The following is a 25822-nucleotide window of genomic DNA, read 5'->3' as shown; positions in this document are numbered from 1 at the left end:
AAGAGGAAATGTGGAAAAAAGGATTCACACTCACAAAGAGGGGAGTAGCTGGCTTGTTACGGCGGTTACTACCCCAAATCAAATAAGCCTGATACTTCACTTTCAATGCATATACAGCATAGTTCTCTGCTTCAACGGCAGGGGAGAAGAAAAGAGGGTTCGCACTCAGAAAGCGGGGAGTAGCTGGCTTGTTACGGCGGTTACTACCCCAAACCAAATGTGCCTGATACTTCACTTTCGATGCATATCCAGCATGGCTCTCTGCTTCAACAGCATGGGAGAAGACTGATACTTCACGCATATCCAGCATAGCTCTCTGCTTCAAAGGCAGGGGAGAAAAAAAGAAAACTGATACTTCACGCATATCCAGCATAGCTCCCTGCTTCAACGGCAGGGGAGAAGAAAAACAACCAATAAGGGCTGTATAACATAGTCTGGGTAAAACAAATAAGCATGGGTGTAGCTTGCTTATTGGCAGGGGAGAAGCTTGCCTATTAGCAGGGGAGAAGAAAAACAACCGATAAGGGCTGTACAACATAGTCTGGGTAAAACAAATAAGCATGGGTGTAGCTTGCTTATTGCGGCGGCTACTACCCCTAACTAATCAAGCTAGATATTTCACTTGGATGCAGCTCCATCACTGCTCTCTACATTAAAGGTGGGGGTGGAAGGGAAATAGAACCAAGTGCTAAGAGAAACAGATAAGTATGAGAGAAAAAATGTGTGAAGCTTGCTGGGCAGACTGGATGGGCCATTTGGTCTTCTTCTGCCGTCATTTCTATGTTTCTATGTTTCTATATAAGTGAGTGGAAGGTGTGTTAAAGTGGGCACTGAGCATGCAAACATCAACATTCACCTGCTTCCTTCCCTTCGCTTTCTATGCTTTTATTTATTTATTTATTTGTTTGTGTTTTATATACCATCATTCCATGTGAGAATCAGTGGTTCATAACAGTGTACAGGTTTGATGAGATACGGCAGAAGGCCTACATACAGACATGAAGTAAACGAGGTAAGTATTTAGAGGCCAGGGTGCATTACAATGACAGATACAATGTAGGAGAACAAATCAGGGGTTATAGGGGGCTAGGATTAAGGGGGGTATTGTTCAAGACATAACTTGGATTTCTGGTTTATGGTGAACTGTCAGTTTCTGTCAAACAGAAGGCATTTTTGAATGTCCAAGTTTTATTTATTTATTTATTTATGTATTGAAGGCTTTATATACCGACTTTCTTGATACAAATCAAATCAACTCGGTTTACATCGAACTAAGCAGTAACTATAAATAACCAATAAACAAGAGACAATTTAGGGAGCATAAAAGTTACATTATAACAAGGAAGCCTTAACTGGGAGTAGGAAATAAAGAGGGTGAACGAAGATAAGTACTATATACAAGGGAGGGAGGCAAGAAGCCAACCTCTTAATAGCTAGTAAGCGTGATTTGGTGATTGTTTATTTACATAAGTGAAGGAACAGTTCTAAATCAGGCTGTGGAGCTTGTAGTGGGGAATGCTTGGCAGAACAGCCATGTTTTTAGTTTCTTTTTAAAAGTTAGTAGGCAGGTTTCTTGTCTGAAGTCCGGAGGCATGGCATTCCAGATGGATGGGCCTGCAGTAGAGAATGACTGGTCTCTGATGTTTGAGTGGTGCACTGCTTTGATTGGAGGGACATGTAAGGATCCCTTATAGGCATCCCTTAAGGGTCTGGCCGTCGAGTGTAATTTGTTAAATCTTTTATTGTCTGTTATTGGTCACAGGTCCTCTGGCATAGAAATCCATAATTTTGGCCTGTGACTGATATCGCTCTTTCTCTTGTTTGTGTTAAATGAGAGTTTCTTATGTTCGGGATTTCTAGGAGGCCTTTGTTTTGCGATCTGAGCTTTCGTGGGAGAATATGTGGTTTAAATGTCATTCCAGGCCAGGTTCTTGTGACCTGGATTGACCACTGTTGGAAACAGGATGCTGGGCTTGATGGACCCTTGGTCTGACCCAGCATGGCAATTTCTTATGTTCTTATATCCTTATGTTCCCATTAGATCGTTGTTCAAGTTAATGTTATTGAGTATTATTGTAAGTACTTTCGGCCGAATTTTTATTCCCCTGCGTGTATAAAAAACGAAGGTTACATATATGGCTAGGCCTTGCGCACACTGCGCACATTTTCACTGAGGCCCAGCCGCGCACGTAACCCCGTTACTTGCCGAAGTGCCAGACCCAGATAAAGGGGCAGTCAGGGGGGGGCTGGAGGCGCTGGTACAGCGACCATTTGCCACTGTGCCAGGGAAGTGCACACCAGCAGGCTGCCAGCACATACAAGTTACTACTGCTCCAGAGCAGCAGCAACTTGACAAATAGAAAAAAAAGGTAAGGTAGGGGAAGTTTAGGGGGTGGGAAGGAAGGTTAGATAGAGGGTTAAGGAAGTTCCCTCCCAGTCCGCTCCTTAACTGGAGCGGACTGCGATGCGTCGCCGCGTGGGAATTGCCTAAATCTTCCCCTACTTGTGCACGTAGATTACAAAATCTGGCACGCATGTGCGAACAGCTCAATGATTTTATAACATGTGAGTGCCAGCGCGCACATGTTATAAAATTGGTGCACATATATGCACGTTATAAAATTGGTGCACATATATGCACCTTAGAATTATTCTTGATTGTACAGGCAGCTAATGCAAGACAATCTGAGTTGGGGTGATGTGGTCGTACTTCCTTGTTCCAGACAATAGTCTAGCCGCAGCATTTTGCAGTAGCTGCAGAGGTTTTAAGTGACTGTCGGGAGTCCCAGTAGTAGGGAATTACAATAGTCAAGGTTTGAGAATATGAGAGATTGTAATGCCGATCTGAAATCTGTTGTGTTTAGAAGAGGTTTCAGTCTGCTCAGGATTCGCAACTTGTAGAAACCGGATTACACCAATTGGCTGATATGAGCTTTCCTTATTAAATTTTCATCAATTTGAACGCCCAGATCTCATGAGCACTGTCACTGGCTGGTCCTGTACTCTGGAATACCATGCCACGCGAAATCAGACTACAGACAAATCTGAAATTATTCAAAACTAATCTGAAAACCTGGCTTTTTAAACAAGCATTTTATAAAGATAAAGAAAAGGAGAAAAATAGTTGAGCGATAAGGATGCACCAAGCTAGAAGTTTTTAGTAACCTACATAAGCATATTAATGTTAAAATCAAACTGCCTAATTTGTTCCTAACAATCAGGTTTAATTTACACACCTAGTTTATTATTTTACATTGTTACCATGCTATGATGGCACACAAGTAATTTGTAATCTATACCAACCATATTTCTCTTTATCGTGCCCTTCTGTAAACCGTTGTGATGGTATTTAACTTAATGACGGTATAGAAAAATTTTTAAATAAATAAATAAATTATGAGTTGTGGGGATTAGCTGCCAATTTCCGAGGTCAATAGCTGGAGAAATAGATTTTGGTGGGCTTCAGCTCAGCCAAATTAATTCAGTTTTTTTGTGGTTCATCAATTTCATTTGTGCAAGTTTTTCTTTATTGTGATCATATATTCAGAGAAGTGGTGCTATTTTTTCAAATGATTTTGATAATGGGATATAGATTTGCAGATTGACAGCATATAGAAAGAATTTTATTCCTAGGTCTGTTAGTAGTTTACATAAGGGCAGCATGTAGATATTAAATAGAGTTGCAAATAGCGCTGAACCCTGCAAAACTCCTGTTGAGCATTGGAATGTATCGGAAACGTGGTTGTTGAGTTTTACTTGGTAAGATCTGTTTATGAGGAATGAGGTGAACCATTTAAGTACATTTCCTTTGATCCTTATGTTTCTCTTCTGTTGGCAAAGTAGATTATGGTCAATAATGGCAAAGGCTGCTGTTAAGTCAATCAGTACAAGGCAGTGAGATTCATTAGTGTCAAATCTTCATAAGACAGGGTCAGTTAAGGATTGTAGAAGAGTTTCCATTGAGCAATTTTTCTGAAAACCAAATTGGTTGGGATATAGTGCTTACCCAATTAGAGATGAGTCTCTAATTGGGTAAGCACTGCTTTTTCAATAAATTTTGCAAGGAAGGTTAAGCTGGAGATTGGTCAGTAGTTGTCCCAGTTGTCAGATCTTCCCAATTTATTCTTTAGTATTGGTTTTATAACTGCTTGTTTTAGACCATGGGGCATATGTCCCTCTGCAAGGGCAAGGTTTACCTGAGTTGTGATAGTAGGGGTTATGGTTTGGTTTACTAGTTTGAGCAAAGAGGTATCAGGTCAAATGGATGGGTAGCTGGTTTTAGTTTAGTTATGGTTTTGCTTATCTCCAGCTTCAATACTGTGTCAAATGATGTGCATTAAAGTTTTCCGTTGCTTAATAGGGTTGGTATGGGTGATTTATTGTTTCAACCTCTGGATTTTCTTCAGTTCATGCTGTAGCGTAATCATTACATTAATTTCTTGAGAAATTATTGTTCATTGTTTGGAGAGCAGAAGGTTCTTTTATTAGGCTCTTGACTATTTCGAACAGAAGTTTTGAGTTGAAAACCACTCTGTGTATTTGTTTTGCATAATAGCCTTTTTTAGATTTATTTGTATCTTCTTAGTGGTATCTGTAGGGTTTTTTTTGCCAAAGTTTTTCAAGCTTTCTAAGGTGTCTTTTTGATTCTTTCAGTTCTTCGTTATACCAAGGATTCAATTTTTTAAGATTGTCATGGTTTTTGTTCGGATTGGGCTGTATTTGTCTGCTATTTCCTTGGTCATTTTTTCCCACGAATCAAGTGCTTCATCGCAGCTGTTTAGATTTAGATTGATTTTGTTCCCATTGCCTTCGCTTTGATTGAGATCAATCTTAGTACTCTCTTCCACAATACTTTTAAATTCTTTCGTGGGTGCTATTTTAAAATATAATATTTCAGCTTGCATTTTTCTCACATAACTAGAATTGCTGTCTTTTCAATATAGGATTTTCTACCAATACAACAAAGGATATCATCACTTCTACATGGAATTGTGTTGTGAGTAGTAATACCCAAGCCAACCATGGAAGTCTCAGGAGCATTTGCTTAAAATCCACATTGTAACAGAAAAAAAGAAAAATCAAAACAAGAACAAAACTAACACAGACCAGAAACATAACATTTATGGCTATCATCTATAATTAGGAAAATAATTAGAACGCTATTGCTCATAATCCTTATTTTTCTTTTTCAATTATACCCCCTCCAAATTTACTTTGGTTCTTGCCATGCAGAAAGGCACGTTCTGGAAACCCTGCAGTCATAGACCCTAAATCCAGTTACTAGTTGTTCATCACTGGGCAGTGACCATGGTTTTCTTCCTCCCAGGAGCTGCATCCACAACCTCCCCAATTCTGGCTGACCTGTGGGGTAGAAGATCGAGGTCCATCTAGGCTGGTTCTTTGCATCCTTATTAATTGTCTGGGTAAAAAGCTTTTTTGAGTTAAAATTTAATTGTTAAATGTAACAAAGTATTACTTGATAAGATGTGGGGTGTGGCTTCTAGGAAGAGAGAGATCTAATAATGTAAACACCAACAAAGCTAATCGCTGTCAATCTGCCATTCAGTAACAGGTGATTAATATTAATTGCAATTAGAAATATGGGTCCACGACATATTTTCTGACTTATGCCAGCTGCCTAGAATATAGTGGAGATGAAAATACTGATGGCAAAAATTAAAGATTTTAACAATGAATTTTCTGATATTTAGGATTTTTTAAAAATAAAATTATAAGCTAACAGTCCATAATAACCAGTGTTTCATTTCATACACGACAGAAGGGAAGACAGAATATATAAATGTACTGAAGTCTCTCTGTGGCATAAATTTATTCTAATGTCACATTACTCATATTTTCCTTGTTATTTTCTATTTTTAATTATTGTATGCGTTATTCTTTTCCTTGGGTAAGTCCTTTGTCAATATAGCTCTATTTCTTTCTATGTTCTTTGAATGTGCTAAGGGCATATTGTACCTGGTCACGTACTGACACTGGGTAATCTTTTGGTGAATACCGTTTACTGTGTGCAATTATCTTTCTGATGTATTTTCTCATTGTATACGTGATATGCCTATTACCTACAAAAAGTAGAAAAATCCTCTACTAAAAATGCATGTTGAAGAAGTAATTATTCTAGTAATTGTATTCTACCCTACTTCCCCATTTGCAAACTTTACATTTGATTTAAATAGTTTTATTTTATTTTTGTTTTTATAAAACCTACAAAATTCTTAGCTATCCCTTATTAATCTAAGCAGTTTCCTTATTTTCTACCCATGGTAAATTTATCGCCAACAAGAGGGAATCAAATGTTGCAAGGAATTTGCTTCTCCGATGAATGAAATAAAATGCTTTACAATCTTTTCTTGTTTGCAGTGGGATGCCATCACTGAAATGGATGAGCACAATCGGCCCATTCACACCTATCAGGTCTGCAACGTGATGGAGGCGAACCAAAACAACTGGCTACGTACCAACTGGATCTCCCGTGATGCAGCGCAGAAAATATTTGTGGAGATGAAGTTTACTCTGAGGGACTGTAACAGCATCCCATGGGTTTTGGGGACCTGCAAGGAAACTTTTAATCTCTACTACATGGAGTCAGATGAGTCCCATGGGGTAAAGTTTAAGCCAAGCCAATACAGTAAAATTGATACTATTGCAGCTGATGAGAGTTTTACACAGATGGATCTAGGTGATCGCATTCTTAAACTGAACACAGAGGTTCGTGAAGTGGGGCCAATCAACAGAAAAGGGTTTTATCTCGCTTTCCAGGACATTGGGGCATGCATTGCTCTTGTGTCTGTCCGAGTCTACTACAAAAAGTGTCCATTTACTGTCCGTAACTTGGCCATGTTTCCTGACACCGTTCCCAGAGTGGATTCCTCCTCTTTGGTGGAAGTACGTGGGTCTTGCATGAAATATGCAGAGGAGCGTGACACTCCTAAGCTATACTGTGGAGCTGATGGGGACTGGCTCGTGCCTCTCGGACGTTGTGTCTGCAGTATTGGATATGAGGAGGTGGATGGCTCCTGTCATGGTAAGCACCTGATACTTTAACAAAAATCATCCTGAAATAGCTTCTATTCAGTATGTAGGAGTTTGTAATATATCATGCAATGGTTTTATTTAGATTCTCTTTCTAGCCTGGGTGGTGTATGATAAAATTGAGTCATTTAAAATGATACAGTATATAATTAATTGTATGTGGTAACTTACCAGGGTAAGTTTGGATTCCTTGACCCCTGCAATAAGTCGATAGTTAAATTATCACAATGATCTCATTTCTTATAAACATGAAATGAAATGCACAGTCCTAATATTATATTTGACAGGAGAACTGTTGTTTTGAGTCTTTGCTTTTATAAGGTTGAAATTTTACAATAATAGTGATTGTCTCAAAAGAATAAAGCATGTGGTTATTTATTCAAACTAATAAGTCTACAGAAGTACAAGGTTGCATTCAAATATTGGAAGCCTGAACTGAGCAATCACGTTAAGCTTGTCCATTCATATGTAGCCAAGTAAAAGGTCTGACATGAACTGAAGAGAATTTGAAAAGACTAACAGGGGAACTGAGCTAGGAGACATTTTACATGGAGTTCTTTTGCATGTACAGCCTTCATTTTCAGATTAACTCTTTTATAAGAAAGCTTGGATAAGTGGATTGAACTCTTGAAATCAGACATTGTAATGAAGGATTGGTTTTGGTGCACCAGTAGACTTTAAACTTTGAGCTGCCAAGACACGCAATGGATATTGCATACAATGGCCCTAATATGACCTGGTGTTTTCTTCTGTAACATTATCTTAGCGCTATGTCTGTAATATCTATAAAAATGTGAAGCAGGATGGAAAGAGTGCTGGCAGTGACACTGTTAAGAACAATATTATTCAGCATCAACCTTTTGAACTTTCAAACATAACAATTCTGTTAAATTTCTAAAGCTGACTGACAGCTGTATTGATTAGAAATTCCTTCCACTCATCTGTGACTGCTTACAGTTAGACCTCGATAAAAATCTTATAGGTCACAGAGGTTTTACTTTAACATTACATTTTTTATCTCAGCTTGCATGGCACAGGCAAATGTGCTTTCATTTATCGATAATCTCATTTAGGGACCTTATGTTATTTCTGCAAAGATAAGATTTAAGAGTAGGAAAAGTTTAGGGAATTAATCAAGACTTGGCTTTTTAATCAAGCTTTAGTTAAAAAGTTGTAGCTGATTTCTTCTTCTTTTACTATATGTCACTAGCCAGACTTTTGGGTTTGGTTGGGAAGGAAATATGGGGGTTTCTGTTTTATGTTGAAGGGTTGGGATGGTTGTTATGTTTTATTGTAAACGATCATCCAGATGCTATAGATGTTTGTCGCTATATCAAATATTAAACATTGGGAGCCATTCAAATATATGGGGCTCCTGAGTCACTAGACACCAATGATCTGATTCCATGGTTAAGTAAGAGGACAGGATTTAGAGTATTCATTAGAGGTAGCATAGTAAATCCATTTACTGCATTCAGATAGAACTGTAGAAGGAGCAGAGTGATTGGTTTAGAATACATTTCTGAATAATAGCATCTAACCTCAGCTCTCTCTGGGGTCTAATAAGCACTAATGTACCCTTTAAATTACTAGTGAACATGGGAGCACCATGTGCTAATAAACTGTTATTGAACGTTATGATAAGGGTCAAAGCAATATGATGCATTTTGACTGACTCAGAAGGGTTTGTTTCCACTAAATTGATCTCAGTAACACCCTAAGCATGCTCCATGTTTGCCTTTAAAACATGACTTGATACTAGCACGTATAAGCTTTACTAGTAAAAACTAGGGAGTCTACTTACTAAAATGTGTTTACATTAATATAGTTGTTGGGACGGAGCAGAGGAGATTTCCTTAGAAAGAACTTTCTGACTAGCCGAGCCGGATTACCTTTTTGCTGGGGTAGAGGAGACGCTTTTCCCCGGCCCCTGGGGCCCCGCCCACGAATCGACGACGCCGACGTCATCAGCTTGGGACTGGCAGTACAAAAGCTGGTCTCCCTCGGCGTTCGGTGGACGGAGCAGAGGAGATTTCCTTAGAAAGAACTTTCTGACTAGCCGAGCCGGATTACCTTTTTGCTGGGGTAGAGGAGACGCTTTTCCCCGGCCCCTGGGGCCCCGCCCACGAATCGACGACGCCGACGTCATCAGCTTGGGACTGGCAGTACAAAAGCTGGTCTCCCTCGGCGTTCGGTGGACGGAGCAGAGGAGATTTCCTTAGAAAGAACTTTCTGACTAGCCGAGCCGGATTACCTTTTTGCTGGGGTAGAGGAGACGCTTTTCCCCGGCCCCTGGGGCCCCGCCCACGAATCGACGCCGCCGACGTCATCAGCTTGGGACTGGCAGTACAAAAGCTGGTCTCCCTCGGCGCGTGTCGCCGTCCGGCGCGAGTCGCCACAGATTGGAAAATCTTGCTGTGACGCAATTTCAGCCCTCCTGTCTTCCTTTATTCTAAATAGAATTTCTTAACAATGCCACATAAAAGAAAGGGGAAGGTGAGGGTTTATCCACCCGACCCCTCACCAACCACAGGACAGCGGGTAATTACTGACTTTGCGTCACCCATTCCACTAGGGACAGCGAGCCCCGCTAGCGGTGAGGGAAGAGGAGTCCCTTCCCCGCTTGGGGATATATCGCTGTCCCCACCAGAACCACGATTACCGCCGAATGCTACCTCAGCGTGGACAACTGGGCAAGTTGTGTCGCCAGTGCAAACTATCACAGGAGCGACTTCATCGGGTGGACTGCCAGGAAGTCCCGCGAAAGTGGAGGGATCACCCGATGCCTCGAGCCCCCTTGAAGCTGCAGCAAGGAGTGAGTACCGAAATGAGGATATGCTGCAGAGATTTAAAACAGCTGTGGGTGGACGAGAGGGAACGGGTGGTCTAGTAAGAGGTCCCATAGAGGTGAAAAGACCGACGGAAATCACAATAGAGTCCCTATGGGACCTGGTTGCGGGGTTAACCACGGCATTTAATGAGCAAGCCCAAAAAACGGAGGAAATCTCACTCAAAATGGACTCTATTGATAAACAGTTACATCTGAGGGGAACAGAACAATTACAAGAATTACAGCAAGTAAAATCAGAGTTAAAACAAATGTCTGACATAAATGCTATATGCGTGAAAGACCAGGGGGTTCTAACAAGACGACTAGAATCAGTAGAAAATTATCTCAGACAATTAAACTTAAGGGTTTTGAATTTCCCGAAAGTGGTGGGGGAAATCCCATTACTAACTTTTAAGAGATATCTGAAGGAAATCCTACAGATCCCAGAAGAACAGATACCATCTGTAAAAAAGATTTTATTTTTAAGACAAGGACAGAGCCAAATACAGATATCCCCAGTTGGGGATACAGGGAACTTTAACATCTTATCTCAGTATTTGGAAAGTTCTGGACTTGAAATATCTGAAAGAACTGTACTTTTTGTTTCTCTGTTTTCAGAGTATGATAGAGCCATGATAATGAAACACTACTTTAAAGCAATTAATACAACATATTTGGGTGGATTAATCCGTATTTTCCCTGACCTTTCCAGGGTTACACAACTACGCAGAAAATTATTTATAACTATGCGCCCTGAAGTTATAGCTCTTGGTGCAAATTTTCTTCTACGTTACCCTGCAAGATGCGTAGTAAAGCACTCTGGGAACACTTATGTTTTCTTTAACCCAGAACAGTTAAGGGGCTTCATAGATGCCAGAAAGGAACCCCCTATAACCTAAAAAGATCTGGTTCTAATTTATAAATGAATGGGATGTTAGCAGAGTGCTAGTTTAAATTTTTTCTTATTTACTCCTTTTCTTTTTTCTGTTCCTTTCCCATGTTACTTAGAAAAAAGGGGATAAATATTTTCGTTTAAAAATAATTGTATATTACAATTAATGTGGTGTAATATTTTTTTCTTATGATTCATCCTCCTGTTTGAATGCAAAGGGCTCTTTGTGTATAAGTTGTAAAATTGAATAAATAAATAATAATTAAAAAAAAAAAAAAAAAAAACATAGTTGTTAACATGTGTTAAACACATAGGGGCAGATTTTTATTCTTACATGCGCGGGGTACATTTGTGCGCGCTATAAAATCCAGGGTCAGCACGCGCAAGGGGGTGCACATTAGTGCACCTTGCGGGCGCCGAGCCCTAGGGGAGCCCCAATGGCTTTCCCCGTTCCCTCCAAGGCTGCTCCGAAATCGGTAGCTACCTCGAAATCGGAGCGGCCTCGGAGGGAACTTTTTTTCAGCTCCCCCCCACCTTCCCCTAACTAACCCTCCCCCAGCCCTACCTAAATCTCCCCCCCTACCTTTTGTGGTCAGTTACGCCTGCCTGAGGCAGGCGTAACTTGAGCGCGCTGGCCAGCTGCTGGCGCGCGAACCTCCAGCACGGCTGCTGTGCCGAAGGACTCGGGACCGCCCTCGGACTGCCCATTTTTGAAAGCCCCAGGACATACGCAAAATAGGCTCGGCGTGCGCAGGGGTAGGTTTTAGGGGGTTATGACCCTTTGAAAATCTACCCCTTAATTTATCTTATTGCGCTATAATGCACTGTAGTAGGTTAGTGAGGAATATTGCAAAAACATGTTAATGGGTTGTTTTGCATACAAGAAGATTACCACAAATCTTGTTAAGCAATGTAGTTTGTGATAACCCACCTGCTAGTGCTAAAACTGAATTACCTCCTGCACCTAACATAGGGTGCAGTTGCCACCCCCTTGACACCAAATTAGAAGTCCCTATGGTAATCCTGTCCACTCCCTCTGATCCTTCCAGCATCTAAAATGATGCTCCCTGAGGTGCCCCTTCCTCATTCTCCTGGCATCCAGTTTCCTTCCACCCCACTTCCAAAATCCAGATTAAAGGTTCCATCATCAGCTTCTAAACCCCCTCCCAACATTTTGATCAAGGGGCTCCAATGCCCTGAGTTCCCCTGTTTCTCTATCTCCCTGAGTGCTGCAAACAAGGGGTTTGGAACTGTGGGGCAAAGGAGGGCATGAGATCATCCAGCCCCATGTTCAAATTTGGCATCCGAAAGGAAGCAGGGAGGAATATTCCTTCCTGTTCCCATCTTCCCTTTTGAAGGTCATGGAAGTGGTAGGTGGCTGAGGGGAAGGATTAGAGCCAGAGGTTGGACTGACGTGCTAGAGGCCCTTATTTGCAGCAGTCAGGGGAAGAGGGCCAGAAAAAGGGCATCAGGTCCTCTTCATAAGGATACAGGGAGGGAGCAGGGGAGAAAGGGTGGGGTGATGCTGGGAAGTTTGTTGGTGGGCGAAATATATGGAGGACATTAATTTTAGATGCCAGAAGGGTGAGAGGGTGTGGGGGGCAGGAGGGTTAGGGATTATTGCGGCCTACTTTGGGACAATGTTAACTGCCAGAGGCTAACACAGTTATGTTATCAGTAGTACCACATCTGCAATAACAAAAGCAAAAAATCTGTTTTAACCGGACTTATTAAAGGCTTAATGATCTTTAGTAAATCAGGAATTAAATAGCCAACTAAAGCCTCCATTAAAATTGGCCATTAATACATTTTAACGGCCAGTTTTAATGCACTTTAGTAAACAGGCTTCTAATGAAGGCTCTGTAAGTAAGCTTTGGTAGTGTTTGTTTTAATGCTACAGGCAGACATCCAATAAGGACTGTAACCTAGAAACACATAATATGATGGCAGAGAGAGACCTCAGGGCCCATTTAGTCTGCTCATTTTCCCTTCTTCCTGTACACCACAGACCACTTAATGTTTGGTTGCCCACCACCAAGGATCATTCCCTACTCTTCACATTCTTACTGTCTATGTCTCCATTGCCTGCCATTCTATGCGTCCACTCGCCTTTCTATAAATTGTTTACTCCTGTATTCCTGCTTTCTGCTTCATATTATGACTTCTTATTCTTGAACTTAATTCAGGTATTTGAATGACTCTATGATATACCCATCTCTTGCCTGTATGTATATCCTCAAGGGACTTATGGTCCAAGTTCTGCAGCCTTCTACTCTGACCTCCAAAATTAGACACTCTAGATGAGGTTATACTGTTTATGTGTAAAATAATTATCACCTTCCTTTCTATCTTGGCCTTTGCCTCTGGCTGTAGCCTTGTCACACTATTTTGCAACCTTGAGATCCTCGGATATGATCACCCCGCAATGTCTTTTATTTTGTGCACATCAATACTGGTCCCTCTGTCATGTACTGCCACCTTGGAGTTGTACATCCCAAATGTCTGGCTCTGCTTGCTTTTTTTTTTGTTTAAATGCTGTTGACCACTCCTCAAGCTTCTGCTGTATTTGTGATGGAAAGGCTTAACCCAATAAGGGGAAGAGCAAGGACTATGGGAAAAGGGAGGATCTACAAAGATGCAAACATGGCTGCCTCTCATTTCCTTTTTGGTTTTTGTGGGGGCAGGGGGTTGGTGAAAGTGAGTGCTCAGCCACCAGGTCATCGTATACAATCCAACAGCTATGAAGATTAGTTGATGTGGAATGAGTCCAAAATTAAGGCTCTCTGTGCAATGTTCAAACAGTAATTTCTCCTTCGTTCTTGTACTTTCCGTATTGTATCTGTAGCGAATACAAAGCGTCGCTGTTTCCTATCTTTATATAGCAAAATTGAAAAACATGGTTAGCAGTGGGTATTGTTAACATTTAAATAGCAGAAATTAAATGCAATTTTGTTCAGCTCTCTAAGCTTTGAAGTCATTTGAATAGGAAAAAGATCCCTGCTGATGTATTTTTCCCCCAAGTAAATCACATTGAGACCTTGGCAGGTTACTTTATTGTAACCTTCAGTACATGGCGACAAGCTCAGCTGGGAGGCAGGAAGTGACACGAGGCTTAAAACCCTTGACAGTTCCTAGCTGCCTTTGCTTTTGTGTTAATGAAGGAAGTCACATTTGCTGTAACAAAGGTGGAGGCTGACAACAGAACTATTCTAAAGTCTAATGGGCTGAGTTTACATGTTAACCTAGATGCTAAAATAGTGTCGTACATCAAACCAGATATCGATCACGAGAAATACTTCAAAAACAAGGTTTCGAAATTTGAGAATGCATGGGCAAAGCCCAGAGGAGAAGCGGGAGGCAAGAAAGTGGAATGACAGAATATATCCTGCAGTCCTTGTTGCATTTCTAGTAGGTAAAGTTCCCCCTGATTCTAAATCTCTTGATATGAACCTGTAAAATACGAAACAGGTTTATTCATTTGGAATTATGCTTCAGGCACAGGGTTAAGGTTTGGCGCTCATAAACTAAAGATTTGGCTGATTAAAACAAATTATGATTCAAGTACTATTAATATGGTCAAATTTACAGTACCCCCAAAGGCAAAGGTGCGTCAAATAAAGTAGGACATGTGTAGGGCCGTGTGGAAGTAGAAAAAGGTTTTATTCAGTCAACACAATAAGCAAGGAGACAAATCTTGCATATTAAAGCAGTGAGGCAGATAAGAACATAAGAACTTGCCATGCTGGGTCAGACCAAGGGTCCATAAAGCCCAGCATCCTGTTTCCAACAGTGGCCAAACCAGGCCACAAGAACCTGGCAATTACCCAAACACTAAGAAGATCCCATGCTACTGATGCAATTAATAGCAGTGGCTATTCCCTAAGTAAACTTGATTAATAACAGTTTATTTAACTTCTCCTGCAAGAACTTATCCAAACCTTTTTTGAACCCAGCTACACTAACTGCACTAACCACATCCTCTGGCAACAAATTCCAGAGCTTTATTGTGCGTTGAGTGAAAAATAATTTTCTCTGATTAGTCTTAAATGTGTTACTTATTATTGTAATAAGGTTGTGGGTCCTCCAACATGGGCCGTTTTTCTTACTGGCTGCATCAGGAGGGATGGAGCAGGAGATCAGATCTTCAACAAAGTGAAAAACAGACAAATCTCTGTTTGCATAGGAAACTAAGGGGGTCATTTTCTATGCTAAATCGGGGCGGGTTCTGGGCGGCATCCGTACCGTCGCAGACGCCGCGAAGACACCGCTGACAGCGAAAAGGTAAAGACCCTTTTCGCTGCCAGTAGCACGCTCAATAGCACCACCTTTTACGATGGCGCTATTGGGTGCGAAAGTCGGCAGCAATCGCACCGCGGAGGTGCGATTGCTGCCGGATTTCGCAGGCCCACCCCCCCGCCCCCGTTATCGCCGGGAACTTAGAAAATCTAGGCCTAAGATACATATGATGCCGTATCTACGGTCAAGGATGCAGAGTGCAAAAAATCTTTACAAACTTGCTCAAAATTGGCATGTCAGTCTGCCGACCATACACATTTACTGTTTACTATATATGGCAAAGAATTATCTGACTATACCTGAAAAAGTGATCTTTAGTAGAGTAAGTCTTAAGCATCAGATTTAAATGGCTCCAGCAAGCAGAGCTAACTGCACTTGTTAGCGTGAACGGCACTCCTTTTACTGACCTAGCAATATATTGCTATTCACTATGATTTTATTTCAGGGTCTTTCTTCCAGGACAAGCAGAATGGGTGACATCATCAGATGGAGCCTGGCACGGAATACATTTGTCAAAGTTTCTAGAAACTTTTACTGGCACACTGAGCATGCCCAGTATGCCACTAATCCCACAGCCACACAGGGTCACCCTTCAGCCTCCTTTTTTCCATGGTGCTGTTGCCTCGCAGTTTGTGGAGCGCTCATTATTTTTCCCTCACGAAGAAATTCACCATTTTTTCTTTGGTTTTCCCCTGCCTCGGAGCCCCCCATTGCAAATCAATTTCTCCGGCGTTCAGTAGGTACTTTTTCACGTTGTTGTGGTTGGTTCCCGAGCATCTACCTCCCGGTGGCCACCGGCCACCAACCACGCGCCTCCTGTTTTCAATGGTGACCGGTTTTAGGAAGTGCCCCGAGTGTCCACGGACTCTGTCCATCACAGACCCACACGACATTTGCGTCCTGTGCCTGGGGCCTTCCCACGATGTCCATCAGTGTCCCAGCTGTGCTCAGATGACCCCCAAAGGCAGGCGTGCCCACCTGGACAAGATGGAGCACTTGTTTGGTTCCAAGCAATCTGCTCCATTGACTCCAGTACTGGATACATTGAGTCATGGGGCCTTCACCTTCGGCGCCCCGCCGCAATGACCAAGGGGCAGGAGATTGCCCCTCACAGGCATCAGGACATTCGAAGGCTTCTGGATCATCTTCCTTGGTGCCGGAGAAGGACTGGGCAGAGCACCTTAGGAAGCATCGACACCAGAGGGACATTGGCTTTGGTCAAACCCCCTCTGAAGAGGACCTGAGCCCAGGGCATTCCCCACTGATTTCGGTGTCAGGCACCGAGCCCCCATGGAGGTTCCGTTGATGCCCAGCCTGCCTCCTCCTCCTCCCGGGTTGGAGTTAACTGCACCTGCATTTCGAGAGGAGTTGGACCGCGTGGTTCAACAGGCAGTGCTAAATGCCCTCCAGGGTCTCCAGCAGCCACCAACGCCGGCTCCCATATCAGTGCTGGAACCAGCGCCCTCCATGTGGGCACCTCTACTGGAAAGGCTGGACGTGCTGCTCGGTGCCTTACAGATGCAGCCCGAACCGGTGGGCCCTCTGGTGCCCCATACGCCACCACCCCCTCCCCCCCGACACGATCCCGATTCCGGGTTCTTTGGAGGAGGAAGATGCAGCTCAATGCCTGCCACCACGAGCAGTGCTGCCGGTGCCGGATCTCATTTCCGGGTCCTCAGGGCCCCTGGTGCCCTGCCGTCCATCGCAGGTCCAGGTGCCCTCGATGCTGGCACAACCATCAGTTCCCCCTCACTGACCATTGGTGCTTGCACCCCATGATTTGGGTTTTGGCCTTCCTCCTCAACCCAGACAGTTTAATGGTGAGGAGGATGCCCCTTACGACCCTTGGGGAGATGCCTCCTCTGAGCATTCCCCAGAGGCCTCCGAAGACCTTCTGTTGGAGCATTTTCTACCAGATGAGAGACAGTGCTCGCCTCCTGAGGACATCTTTTGCAAGCTTTGTGCGGGTGATGGCGGAAACCATTCTCTTCCAACTTTTAACGGAAGAGGATGCTCACCACAAGATGTTGGAGGTCCTCCAATTCATGGACGTCCCTAAAGAGGTGGTGGCCATCCCGGTACATGAGGTCCTCCTAGACCTCCTCTAACGACTATGGGAGCATCCGTGTTCCATGGCTCCAGTAAACAGAAAGACACATGCCATATATTTAATGTAACAGGCCCTGGACTTCCAGAAGAGCCAGTTGCCTCACCAGTCAGTGGTAGTAGAATCAGCCCAGAAAAAGGCCAAGAGAGCCACCCTCACTCCTCCGCCCCTCCGGGGAAGGACCACAGAGCCTTAGTCACTCTAGGCTGGAAAGTTTTCCAAGGGGCCAAGCTCATCACCCGAATAGCAACATACCAGTTGTACATGAACCAGTACAACCAAAACCTCTGGAAACAGGTCCTCCCGCAACTGTTCCAGGAGGGCCTGGAATCCATTGTCCAAAAATGATTTGAGGCCGGCAAGCATGAAGTGAGGCAGTCTACGATGTATTCGAGACGGCATCAAGGGTCTCAGCGGTGGGCATTAGTGCCTGACGATGGGCCTGGCTGAAAGCCTCCGACCTCCGTCCGAAGTCCAAGACAAACTGGCTGACCTCCCCTGTACAGGAGAGAACCTGTTTGGGGACAAAATCCAGGACGCAGTGGCTCAGCGTAAAGATCACCATGAAACCTTGTGTCAGTTGTCTACTACCACCTTGGACCCTTCGGCGACCCGCAGGGCACCACATTGAGATTCCAGGAAACCATTCTACATGCAATGGAGATATTACCCTCCGGCCTCACACGCTTGACTGGCTTGAGCTGCCCAAAATAGCCACCCCTGCCAGCAGCAGGTACCTCGGGCTCAGCCAGCCCCTCAGCCTAGCCCTGCAGCTGGCTTTTGACTGGCACAGAGAAAGCAGCAGCCTAACCCCAGTGCCCACGCCATCTGACCCACTGGTAGGGGACCGACTGCCTATTCACAAAAAGCTTGTCCCCTATTACCACCGACAGATGGGTGTTATCCATCATAGCATGAGATTACCGCCTGAACCTTCTCAATGTTCCCCCAGACTCCCCTCCCTCTCCGGTGTGGAGCCTTGTGGAACATGCAACGACCCTCATGTTAGACCTCTCGGCCCTGCTACGGTCCAGAGCCATAGAACCAGTCCCCTGTGCTCAGCCATGGGTTTTTACGCCAGGTATTTTTTCATTCCAAAGAGAACTGACGGCCTCTGTCCCATCTTTCACCTCCAGGCTTTAAACTTCCTCCGGAGAAAGCGGTTCCAAATGGTATCCTTGAGCACCTTACTCCCACATCATGAGGTCTATTCATCTAAACTGTGTTAACACCCAGCATTAATGCCCTGTTTTTAACTCCTGTGATATGTGCATACTGCCCTTTGGTGAATACTGTACTGCAGGTGCTTTCTGCAGGTGAGAATCTGCACTCCCAGCCCCACCCCCTCTAAACCCTATAGCACTAACTCGCCTTGAACAAGGACCCAAAAACAAACCCCTCCCCGAAGACCCACTGACCGGAGGATCCCCCAGGTGGTAATGGTGCAGGAGTGACCCCCCCCCCCCCCAATCACTTCTGACCCACCGATGCCAGAATCCAAAGTAGTGTTGGCTGACCCGTGGCTCCCCATTAGACGTCTATCAGACTGGATACAATAAGAAGGTCATGTGAATGATAGAGACACTGGAGCAGGCAGCAGTGCCAAAGTCTCGCTGGATTTATTCTTTCTTCACTTTTCCTGCAGTTTTGTTTTTTTTGTTGTTGCTAAGGAAATAGGAGATCTAGCTGATACCATTTTTTTTTCTCAATGCAATGAAAACCTTTTCTGAGCTATCAGGAATGTAATTGCACACAAGGGCCCCTCCGTGGGAATACACATACAGTTATGGAGAATGTGCGCAAACACCTAGCAGCATCTATTTTTTGTTTTCTCTTCATTTTCTCCCGTCATTACTTAAGAAATTTTTATCAGAGCAAATAAAATAAATGCTGCTTGGGAGAGAGAGAGAGCTTGAAGCCTAAAATCTGTTTCCTCATCAGTAGCTAATTTACTGTAACATGAAATTTGCTAGCTTCCCTTCCAATTTATACATCTTTTCTTCTTTATTAAAGGTTAAACAATTCAGATATTCCACGTTCCATAGAACTGCATTTGCTTCCAAGAACAGCAAAGATAAATCTGGTTTCCTTAACTCAAAATCTTTGTTTTCTGGTGGCGCAGTGCTTCTGGAGTCGGACTAGTTGGCAGAATAAGAGACTCCAGGAAGTCCTCATACTAATGCTATATCTTCCAGTGCAGGTTGATTACAATTTTAACTGCTCCATAGAGTTCTTGGATGTCTCCGATATTACATACCACGCTTTTCAGTAAAAGAAAACTTTTGCATAATGAGCAGGGTTACCAATGATGGGGGTTTGGCTGACCCTCTGCTGCTAAATCACTGCCTGCCGAGGCCCTTCGGGATTTTCTGCAAGGACAGGAATTTAGTGACCAAGGGCATGGCGTGAACTCACTTTATGCAAACTCAGAAAGGGAAAACAGAATTCTAAGGCAATGCATACTTGGCAAATGTTTCACAGCTGAAACCCCGAATGTTAGTCCCAAAGAAAACCACAGCACCAGAGATGCAGATGAAACATGGTGTAGCGTAACCTTCTTAAAACATTAAGAAGTAATTTATGTATTCAGGAAGAGAAACAGGCTGTATATTACTCCCATGTGCTGCTGAATGCAGATGCTGAAGGCATATTGTTTTTACAGCAAAATATTAGGAGCTGCTTCTAGCAGGTTAATCACTACCATCATTAATTATTGGTATTGTGTGAAAGGTGTGTTGGCGTAATTTTAAATTAAATGGCCTTTTGACAGCATAGTTTAAAATAAATGTATTTATTGAATCTCTTGAAATAGTTTGCATCAAGATAACCAACTTCACTTTTGAACACTAAAAACTTACAGGCTAATTTTAAAACAAATGTGCGTGCAAAGATACGCTGGAATTTTAAATCATGCACGCATGCTTTAGAATACATCAATTGTGCATCAGTATGCTCCTAATTTTAAGAGGTTGCTCGAGCACAGCTAGCGTGCATCTTCCATAGGACTTTGTCGGCTTTTATGTGTGTAGGTAGGCGGAGTTTAAAATATGGTGCTCATGCGAGTTTTTCCAATTGGTCCACCAGTTTGCCCAGTTAATTTCGAGGTCTTCCAGACCCCTGTGGTTCTTCATGCTGCACGCCCCCAAGATGACTCAGACCCCTCACCCTATCCTGGAAGCCCTAAAGCTCGAGATCTACAGACTTTCTCCTCATCTGGAGCAGCAGTAAAGTTGCGCAGATAACAAGCCAGCGTGCACCGCGGTCTCCGGTTTTAAAATATGGAGTTATGCATGTAATTGTCTGCCCCATCCCAGAACACCCATGCCCTGGTCCTCTTCCACCCTTATTTTTGATGCGTGCACCAGTATATGCATGCGTGCTTCATGGCTTTTTAAAACACACGTTGTTTGCGCACGGCCCGCATACGCACATATGTGGGCATTTTTGCACGAGTAACGCACCTCTATATATATATATATAGTGATATGACGTGTATAACTGTTATCCTTACTACAATGTCAGATTTACCTAGTGTCAGATTGTTGGAGAGAGTATGAAGGATGAGGAATTTACCCTGTACAGTTGAAAGGCTTACCTTCAGCATGAGTACCAACAGCAGAAAGATCAAATCAGCGAATATAAGGTCACATTTTCAGCCTGATTTTCCAAGACCGGCGTACATACCTCCCGGTATGCGTGGAAGAGCCAGCTTCGAAAAAAGGGGTGAGCCAGAGAGAGAGCCTGGGGCAGGGTCTGGGGGTGTGGGCAAGCCGGGACAGCTGTCCCAGTGAAGCACACGTCAGCAACCGGCCAGCCCACGCAGCCTACTACTACTCCAGAGAGCAGGTAAGTATTGAAATTAAAAAAAAGAAAACTAGTTAGAGGGGTTTTAGGAGTTGAGGAGGATAATGGTAAAAGCAGTCGGGGTAGGTAGGGGGGGGGGTGAGGAAAGTTCCCTCCCAGTCTGCAGCCTGGGAGGTAACTGAGGAAAGGTCCTAACACATCACCACGCACGTTTTATAAAATGCCCCCATTACACGTGCGAATTGGCGTACACGGATGCGCCACCTAAAATTGGAATGTCCATGTCCACGTATCGGGACCCACAAGCACATGGACGCCCGCACGGTTCTTTTAAAATTTACCTTTTACCTTTATATCTGGGGATCTTGAGAAGCTGCAGATGCCTAGACATAAGTCTGCTGGTAACCAGGGCCGGCGCGTCCATTAGGCAAACGTCGGCGGTCGCCTAGGGCACCGAGCCATAGGGGGCGCCAAAGAGCAGCCATGTGGTGCCGCCAGCGGGGCCTATCCCGCTCGCGGCAAAGAGAAATAGAGATTGTGTGCTTCTTAGGACCGCGAGCAGTCCTGAGAAGCACACAGTCGGCGTCGAAACAGGTAGGGTGGGCGTGACCGGGGAGGAGGCGCGACCAGGGGGGGTGCGGCAGCACAAGGGTTGCCTAGGGCGCCCAATACCCTTGCAGCGGCCCTGCCGGTAACAATATAGTTTTAAACCAATCAGAACACAATTCCGTTCTCTAATTAAGGACATTCCACTGTATTGCATATTGGACCTGTCTCAGATTTTACCTTAATTTTCAAGCAAAGCAACAGTGGTTTAAAATTGTTCAAAAATAATGATTTATATGTGAAGTTATGCTTAATTAATCAAGACACCCAGTTACAGTCTCTGAAAACAGTTCTTGTAATTCTGTTACTTTAGTTATTTCTGCCCCAGAAATCCGATGTATGTAGAAAGTCATTTGAATTTGGTATAAAGGGCCTTTTTTAAACCCTCTGTCACTTGCAGTTATAGAAAATGCAGGAACATTTTTGGGAATGTTAAACTTGGCCTATCCAAACAGAGGGTGAGGTCAGTTTTGCTCTGGGTACATTTCCTTCCCCTCTCTTTTTTGCATTGTCATATGAAAGCTGCAATATTTTTATTTATTTATTTTCGCTTTTTGCACTTTTTTTCAGCATTTCAAATCGGATCACATTCAGGTACTGGAGGTATTTCCCTATCCCCAGAGGGCTTACAATCTAAGGGCCGGATTTTCAAAAGGTTATACGCGCCCGGCCTATTTTCAAAAGGCCCGGCGGCGCGCATAAAGCCCCGGGATGCATATAGGTCCTGGGGCTTTATAAAAGGGGTAGGGCGGGGCGGGGCCAGAGGCCTGCAACATAGTGGCCATTGCCATGGCCGCTGTGTCCAGGGATCGCGTGTCAGCAGCCTGCTGGTGCACACAACTTGCGCCTGCCCAGAGGCAGGCGCAAAAGGTAGGATAAAACTTTTGGGGGGGTTAGAGTAGGGCTGGGGGGGGGGGAAGTTAGGGGAAGGGGTGGGAAGGGAACAGAGGAAGGCAGTGTGACTCGGTGCGCACAAGGTACACAATTGTGCACCCCGCCCCCCAGATTTTATGACATGCGTGTGCCTGAGCATGTTATAAAATCGGGCGTACATGTTATGAAATCTACCCCTAAGTTCGTACCTGAGGCAATGGAGGGTAAAGTGACTTGCCCAGGGTCACAAGGAGCGACAGCAGGACTGGAACCCTGGTCACCTGGTTCATAGCCACTGCTCTAACCACTAGACTACTCCTTCAAAGAGTTTAATGGTGTGTTTTGTTTGCTCTTTTACAGACAGGCAAATCTTTTTTTATATAATGCATGAGAAAATCAATATTACATGGTTTTCCAAAAAAAACCATGTATAGTAACATCCCAGCTCGAAGGCTGAGCTTGCTTCACATACTAAGGGTCACTTATTCCCTCCTGAAAATGTGTATGTATTCATTTACATAACTCACATCTTTCCAAGGATATATGTACATAATTTCTTTCTCATTGGGAAAGGTTATAGAAGGCTGTATGATCAGTTACCATCCACATGTATCTTCTTGTTATGCAATTTCTGCTTGTTATGAATATTGGAGCCTATGTACTCGGCTTTTTTTCCCCCTGAACACAAAACTGGTAAAACATTTTAATGCATCAGGCTCATTGCTGGTTATGAATATTGTTGCGTGTTGTTTTGTGTCATGTTGTTGTTCAGTGTCTCTGTTGTTGTATGAACCTGGGGCAAATTGGATTTTCTGCAAAATGTGACACCATTTACTGGCTCAAAAAGAATTATCCAAAGATCGTTATGTGTGACTTACTCCTAGAATGAGACTCCCTTGGTGGAGAAATGGCCTAGTGGTAAGCACAAGGAGCTGAGGTCCAGGAAAACTAAAGCCCAGATCCTGCTTCTCCCATTGACGCTCCTTTGCCCCAAGTAGCAAGTTAGATTGTAAATCCTCTTTGGGGCAGGGACCTATCTCCTATTCCTGAATTGTAACTTGCCTTGAGCATGGATTTGGAAAGGTGATAAATTTACATCTAAAATCCCAAACCTGAACACTACCCTCCAACACTGCCTGTAACTTACTCTGCCAAAGAATTCATGCAGCCCTAGACATTGCTATCCAGTATTCCCTGTGACTTACCCTCACAGTGAGACCTACCACCACCAACACATAAAGACACTGCCAACACAGTTCTCAAAAACGTTCCCACAAGGAGTAGATATTGGATTTCCTTTTAATAAACTATACCACAGAGATGTATTGCTTAATTGCCAGCTCAGTAAAGATCAGTAGGAGGTAAGGCAGGGAAGAGGGACCTGGTTTGAATCAAATTTGAGTAGCAGCTTCCTCCCTGATCTCAGTTGGGGTTGCTGATAGACCAGCCTTTCCCTCAATTTCAGCTCCAGCTCCTGTGGCTTAATCTTATATGGAAAATGTATGACCCTTGGTGGCATGATGAAAGGTCAAATTCTGACCGCATAGCCCCAGAAGGTGGCATTTTTGCAGCAGATAAGCACAAAGCTGTAGATTCCTTGATCATTCTGTGGGTCCCTGTGAAACTGTTCATAGTTGGCTTGAAGTTTGCACACAGACTGGAACAAAGTGGCCAGTGCTATATGTCACCTATAAATATCGACAACTGATCAAAGCCAGGACATAGAATACACTGTGGATGATCATCAAACACCCGCACGTGGCGGCATACACATGTGTATTTATTTATTTATTTAACACTTTTCTATACCGACCTTCATGGTTGAAGACCATATCAGATCGGTTTACATCGAATAGGGGAATTGTAACTAAAACCATAAGTAGAACAGGAAGAATAAAGTTACATAAAACAAGGTTAGTAAACTTGGAAGCTTGAACTGCTAGAAAGAATAGGCCTAAGGAACGTAGTGTTTAAATAGTATAAACAGTAAGAATCATCGGCTCTTAGTCAGAACTTGAAGGTAGTATGGGGGTCCATTGTTCATTGTTCATGTATGTGGCCACGTGTAGCTTTACCATAATATTTTATAGCATGCACACCTGTACCCTGCAATATACGCGTGAATACAATACAAACAGCACGTATATCAATGCATTGAATGCACACATTTCTCCTACCTATTTTTGAATTATATGTGCAAATAAAATAAGTCTTACTTGCCATAAACTGGTGCATTTTACAAGGTGCAAATTGATGAAATTACCACTTTTACCAATTAGTCCATTGGTTTGCCCATTCCAGAACCTCGAGATTCTTTGTTTTTCAGCTCAAATCCCTCCAATTTACCCAGCAGCAGCAGCCATACAATAGATATTACCAAACTTACAGAAGATGTTTACCTGTTATCTTATCACTCTAGCAGAACAAATGGATGTTGATACATTTTGGCACTCAGATTCTTAGGATGAGGTCTGCAATTTCTAGGCTCAGAATTCAAACTGGTGCTCACAGCTGGGTATTAACACTGCCGGCTTTCTCCTTGATAAGCACTTGACAATAATTGCTAGGGGGATTGGTACCATCGATTTTTTTTCCCTGCTTCAGACAGGGTAGGACAGCAGCACAATTTGCTAGTAGCAGTAGTTACTGGTAATCTTTGGTAAATTATTTACAGTTCTATGCCCTTGAAACCTCCAACAAAAACCTGTTTTACAGATGGTCTGAGATACTCCAGCAAGCATTGTTACATAGCACATCTAAATTAGAAACAAAATGATGCTTATAACTACAAAACTATTCCTTGATGCACAAAACCTGGTAATATGTTTTTTTAAATGTTACCAGGGTAGTATTTACTTTCTGACATACCACTTATAAGTTACTAGATATAATACATTTAAAACTAATAAGAGAAAATATTTTTTTACTCAACACACAATTAAGCTCTGGAATTTGTTGCCAGAGGCTGTGGTGAAAGCTATTAGTGTAGCTGCGTTTAAAAAAGGTTTGGACCTGTTCCTGGAAGAAAAGTCCATTAACCATTATTAAAGTAGAGTTGCAGAAATTCCCTGCTTATTCTTGGGATAAGCAGCCTGGAATCTCTCTACCCCTTGGGATCCTGCCAGGTACCTGTGACCTGGACTGGCCACTGTTGGAGACAGGATGCTGGGCTTGATGGACCCTTGGTCTGACCCAGTATGGTAAGTCTTATGTTTTTATGCTTCCAAAACCTTGCAATTGAATTTTGAAATCTGGGAGATGAAATGATTGGCACAAGGTCGCAAGGTGAGAAGTAAGAGTATGATCGCAATCCAGGTCTCAGGGTTTTACAGGTCTGTACTATAAATGTTTATAGAGTTCTGGA

General features: G+C 43.3%; 1 protein-coding gene across 1 annotated transcript in view; it reads left to right on the top strand.

The window, feature by feature from the left end:
• Positions 1-5344: 5344 nt before the first annotated feature.
• EPHA6 (EPH receptor A6) overlaps positions 5345-25822 on the top strand; it is a 546377-nt gene continuing 525899 nt past the window's right edge. Inside the window, exons 1-2 of the mRNA XM_029577739.1 lie at positions 5345-5423; positions 6379-7042. Coding sequence (XP_029433599.1) covers positions 6397-7042 — 646 coding nt within the window. The 5' untranslated portion in view covers positions 5345-5423; positions 6379-6396. The remainder of the gene's footprint in view (positions 5424-6378; positions 7043-25822) is intronic.

Source organism: Rhinatrema bivittatum, chromosome 15 (genome assembly GCF_901001135.1).
Source record: "Rhinatrema bivittatum chromosome 15, aRhiBiv1.1, whole genome shotgun sequence".
In the NCBI taxonomy this organism is placed as follows: Eukaryota; Metazoa; Chordata; class Amphibia; order Gymnophiona; family Rhinatrematidae; genus Rhinatrema; species Rhinatrema bivittatum.
This window is presented reverse-complemented; position numbering and strand designations above follow the sequence as displayed.